Source organism: Elephantulus edwardii, unplaced genomic scaffold (assembly GCF_000299155.1).
Source record: "Elephantulus edwardii isolate Elephantulus edwardi_28Jun2011 unplaced genomic scaffold, EleEdw1.0 scaffold00025, whole genome shotgun sequence".
NCBI lineage: Eukaryota > Metazoa > Chordata > Mammalia > Macroscelidea > Macroscelididae > Elephantulus > Elephantulus edwardii.
In genome coordinates this window covers 17085059-17090214 of record NW_006399775.1, presented here as the reverse complement: position 1 = coordinate 17090214, position 5156 = coordinate 17085059, and the positions used below count along the sequence as shown (strand labels likewise).

General features: G+C 39.9%; 1 protein-coding gene across 3 annotated transcripts in view; it reads left to right on the top strand.

The window, feature by feature from the left end:
• The window catches only part of PAK1 (p21 protein (Cdc42/Rac)-activated kinase 1), a 76816-nt gene that overhangs the window by 14212 nt on the left and 57448 nt on the right, over nt 1-5156 (top strand). The window contains exon 4 of one of the 3 annotated variants that reach the window (XM_006882882.1): nt 2420-2439. The exons of the other annotated variants lie outside the window; for them this stretch is intronic. Within the exon in view, the coding sequence (XP_006882944.1) occupies nt 2420-2439 (20 nt within the window). The remainder of the gene's footprint in view (nt 1-2419; nt 2440-5156) is intronic. 3 annotated transcript variants of the gene reach the window in all.

Here is a 5156-nt window from a genome sequence, read left to right as displayed (position 1 = left end):
ACAGTGCGATTGGCACAGGACAGAGCAGAGTTTAGGGCTGTTGTACATAGGGTCGCTATGAGTCGCAGGCGACTCGACGGTACATAACAACAACAACAAAGGGCAGAGTATGTTAAACACAAGTAGCTTAAGAGATGTAAGAGGAGGAACTACTCTAGAGTAGCTCTTTTTGAACTTTTATAAAAATGTGAATCACATGCGCTCTTATTAAAATATAGGTACTGATTCTCTCGATTGACACCTGAATATCTGCATTTCAAACAGTCACTCAAATGATACAAGTATGGCTTTGAATAACAAGGCTGTACATCTCCTTGATTGCTTTTGGATTGAAAGGGTCTAGAATGCAAGTGGGAGCAGAATGTTAAAGGAGTTTTGTCATTTTAGTGTCTAAATCCTTCATATTCCTGGTTAATTTATTCCCTTTACAAGTATTCCCTTAAATTGTTACTCTCTTGGTTGCTATTGGAAATGGAATTGTTTCCTTCATTTCCCTTTCCAGTTTCTCACTGCTGGTGTATAGAAACCCAACTCACTTCTGTTTGTTGGCCTTGTAACCTGCAACTTTGCAAAATTTCTCTATTAGCACTAGACGTTTTCTTGTGGATTCTTTTGAATTTTTTATATATAGGACCATATCAACCACAAAAAGAGACAAACTTTCTTTTTTTATCTGGATAGCTTTTGTTTCTTTATCTTGTCATATTGCTCTGTCTAGGCCTGCTAGTATAACGTCATATAAAATTGGTGAGAGTCGGCACTCTCAAACGGAAAGCTTCCAGTCTTTCTCCATAAAGCAAAATATTGATTGTTGACTTTTCATATATGCCTTAAATCACACTGAAGAATTGCCCTTCTGTTCCAATCTTTTGTTGCAGGTGGGAGCTAGTGGTCATAATAATATACGTGATAGATAGTAATACCTGAAATAAATGTGAGAAGAAATGTGGCATCAGGTTTGGAGGTAGCCTCATCAACAGTCTGTGTTGTGCAGATGACACAACCCTGCTTACTGAGGCTGAGGGGGACCTGAAGTGCTTGCTGCAGGAGGTCAAAGACTGCAACCTTAAATATGAATTGAAGCTCAACATCAAGAAAACAAAGATTTTCACCACTGGGCCAATTGGCAGAATCATGATAAATGGTGAAAAGATCAAGATTTTTTTTTTAGCAGCTTTCTGAACTCCACAATCTTGGTTGGTACTAGCAGCCAGGAAATAAAAAGACTAATTTAATTGGGAAAGTCTGCTGTCAGAGACCTTTCCAAAGTATGGAAGAGCAACAATATCATTCTGGAGACTAAAATGTGCCTGATCTAGGCTATGATCTTTGTAATTACTTGCTATGTGTCGGAAAGCTGGACAGTGACTAGGAATGATAGAAGGAGAATTGATGGCTTTGAGCTGTGGTGCTGGAGAAGAGTTGAATATATTATGGACTGCTAGGAGAACAAACAAGTTCATTCTAGAGAGAGTGAGACCAGGCTACTCCTTGGAGGCAAGGATTCTGAAGCTTCGTCTGAAATACTTTGGACATGTTGCAAGGCAGGATTAGTCCTTGGAGAGGGACATCATGCTCGGGAGGGTGGAGGGACAGCGCAGGAGGGTAAGACCCTCAATGAGATGGATTGATTCAGTGATTGGGGTAATGGAGGTGGGTGTGTTGGAGACAGTTAAGAGCCGATTTTAGGGCTGTTGTATATAAGGTTGCTATGAGTCGCAGGTGACTTGACAGCACATAACAACAACCACCACCACCATGATGGAGGGGGAGATGGGCTGGTAAATTTGAGTAAAATAAGTAAGATAAAATCATATGCTTTGGGGGATAGCAGTACACAGGTTAAAAAAAGAGTGAAAGAAAGGGAAAACTTAATCATGTGAGAGAAAGAAGAGATACCATGGTCATGAGCAGTAGCAATCCCTAAGAGGAAAATGATGGAATAGAAGGTTTGGACTGGGAGCTTGAGACCTCAGTTTTGATCCCATTTCTGTTTCTGATTTGCTCTATGACCTTAAGCAGGCCACTTAACTTGGAACTTCATTTTCCTCTTAAGTCAATTGACCACTATAATCCAGCCAGACTTGTCACACAGTTCATGTCAGAAGGGGCTCTGAATATTGCATTAGAACACTGAGAAGCCAAAATAAAGTGAACAATTGATGTAGTTAGAGTTCACCAGAAAAAAAAAAATTAAAAAGAATTGAACAGAAGATTTCGAAGGGCAGCTTGAGAAGACAAAGCAAAGTATTACAATGAAGTGTATGTACAAAGAGCTGGGCAGAAAATCAAAAGGGAAGAAACTTGTGGTCTGAGAACCACCGTATTTTGTGCCGTGACTATTGTAGTGAAAGAATAACTTCTACAAGGAGAAAATTCTGCAAGTTCTTTGAGGAATTGTTAGTAGGAAAGACCAGAGCTCCAGAGTCTCTGGGCTTTGTCTCCTGGGTTGCCTTAAAAGAAGAGATATTCTGGTCTTGCCTCAACAGGCCCATTAGGTACCTCTGGTTTGCCTGGATGACTGAAGCCTAATAATTTTGAGTAAACTTGTCACCGAACCTCAGGAATGGTCAAGCAAGTGATTAAAAGGAAGTACAGTCAAAATATGGAAGTTGGAACTTGTGTAAGTCAGAAACTATCAGAGAAGGAAAATGCAAATATTTCCCACTAAAATGAGCAATAAAGAAGTAATGAGACCTTAAAGCTAGAAAGAAAGCATTTAAAAAAAAATAAATATTATCTAAAATGGGTTTATCCTTTTTTTTTTAATTTGTTATTTCAGTGAAAGTTTACAAAGCATAGTTGTTTATTTTTTCCTGTTTTGTACGTTGAGTCGTATCTGACTGGCATGGGAGGAGATTGACCCTCAGAGCATCTGGTGGATTTGAACCATGTACCTTCGGGAATGCAGTGCAGTTTCTTGCCACTAGACCACCAGAGCTTCCTCTACAGAGCATAGTTTTATGTGACACAAAGAAAAACAAGGCAATCTCATTTCTGAATCCATAGGTTTCCATATATGTATGTTTTCTCACCATTTTACATTCCCACCAACAGTGAATAAGGGTTCCAGTTTCTCTGCAACCTCACCAGCTTTTGTTGTTTGCTGTTCTGTTAAATTTTGATATTCTTACTGGGGTGAAATGATATCCCATAGTTGTTTTTATTTGCATCTCTCTTAGAGCTAGGGATTTTGAACATTTCTTCATGAGTTTGTTTGCCATCTGAATGTCTTCTTTTGGTGAAGTGTCTGTTCATATCCTGTGCCCATTTTTCAGTTGGATTATTTACCTTTATCTTGTTGTGGTGCTCAAGTATTTTATAAATTCTACATATAAGTCCCTTGTCTGACATGTCATTACCAAATACTTTTCCCCCAATTTGTGGCTTCCCTTTTTACCTTGTTGGAGAAGTTTTTGAATGTGCATTTGATTCTTAGAAGGTCCCATCCATCTATTTCATCCTCTTCTGATTGTAGATTTTCCAGGGTGCTTGGAAGACTGTTTATGTTGTGCATTAGGACTTCTAGGGTTCTTCCAAGCTTATAGTCCTTGATTTTAGTCCTAGGTCCATAATCCCCTTTGAGTTGGAAAACAGGACTGACATTGGGTTTGAGGGAAAACAGAGAAGAAGGGGAGGAATGATGTATAGTGCATTGCAACAGATGAGGGAGAGAACTGTTTAAAAGGGATATATGATTAGGTATTATTGTCATGTCAGGAGTCCAGAATGAAGGCTGCACAGTGAAGTGGACTTGGAGAGAGGGCTTGCATAGCAATGAAAGAGTCTTTTACTTATCAAGGAGAAAAGTGAATTGGGGGGAGGGGGTGGGCAAGGAGAAAAGTGCAACAGTGAATGACTGGAAACCCTAAGTCTCTGTAAACTTTCATTAAAATAAAAAAACCCCTAAAAAACCAACCCTAAGGTACACCAGGAAGCACTGGTGGCCTAGTGTCAAGAAGCTGTGCTGCAATCCCAAAGGCATATGGTTTGAATCTCACCTGCTGCTTCGCGGGAGAAGGATGGGCAGTCTCCTTCCATGTGATTAACTACCTCTGAAAACCTAGCAGAGGGTCAGCTATGGGTCAGTTCTGACTCAACAGTACACAGCAAACAACAATAAGGTGAACCCAGTCAAAGCCACTGACTTTCTAATCACATGCTGTGTATCTGAGAACTGGACGGTGGATAGGGAGAGCAGTTGATGCCTTTGAGTTGTGATGTTGGAGAAGAGTGCTAAATATCCCATGGACTGCAAAATAACGAACAGATATGTCTTGGAGAAAGTTCAACCAAAATGTTCGCTGAAGACAAGGATGGTGAAGCTTCATCTCAATACTTTGGGACTGTTGTTAGGAGAATGGGCTGTTATTTGGAGGATACCATGTTTGGAAAGGTGAAGGGTCAGCAAAAGAGAGAAAGACCCTCCACAAGATGGATTGAGTGAGTGTAGTGGGCTTAAATGTATCAGAGATGATAAGAATGGCACAGGATAGGAGATAGAACAGGGTTCAGATCAGTTGTTCTTAGGATTAATAATTCAGCTCAACAGCAGTTAACAGCAGTATGGTAGGAGGAAGATATCTCAAGTACTTAGACTTCATGATTCTTTAAGATCCTGCCATAAGGAGGCAGCAAAGCATAGTACCTCTGGGCTGGCCTCTGCATATATAGATTTTGGCACTGCTCTTTACTAACCGTGTAATCTTGTGTAAGTAATCTTCATATTTCACTTGTCTTCAAAATAAGAATGGTGATATCTAACGGATAGGGTTACTGTGAATTTTAAGTGAATTAATTCATGTGAAGTACATGAACCAGAATCTGGTACCTGGTAAGTATCTGAAATGATTATTGATTTACATTATTAAAACAACTTTTAAATATAAAATTAAATCATTACAGAGAACCTTAGTGCAGTCCGTAATCAAAGATCAGTGGATGGGATGTGGTTTATTAGAAGCTCTTAGATGATCACTGACTCATCTGGAACCAGCTCCTAGCTGTTCCTCCAGCACGTTAGAAGAGGATATAAACTGCACGAAAGAGGAGGTTGCTTATCTTTATCCAGCAGAGCAGCTAGTGGATTTGAACTGCCCACTTTGGAGTTGGCAGTGTATGGAAGGGTCTTTGGACCATCTGTTGGATGTCGTAGA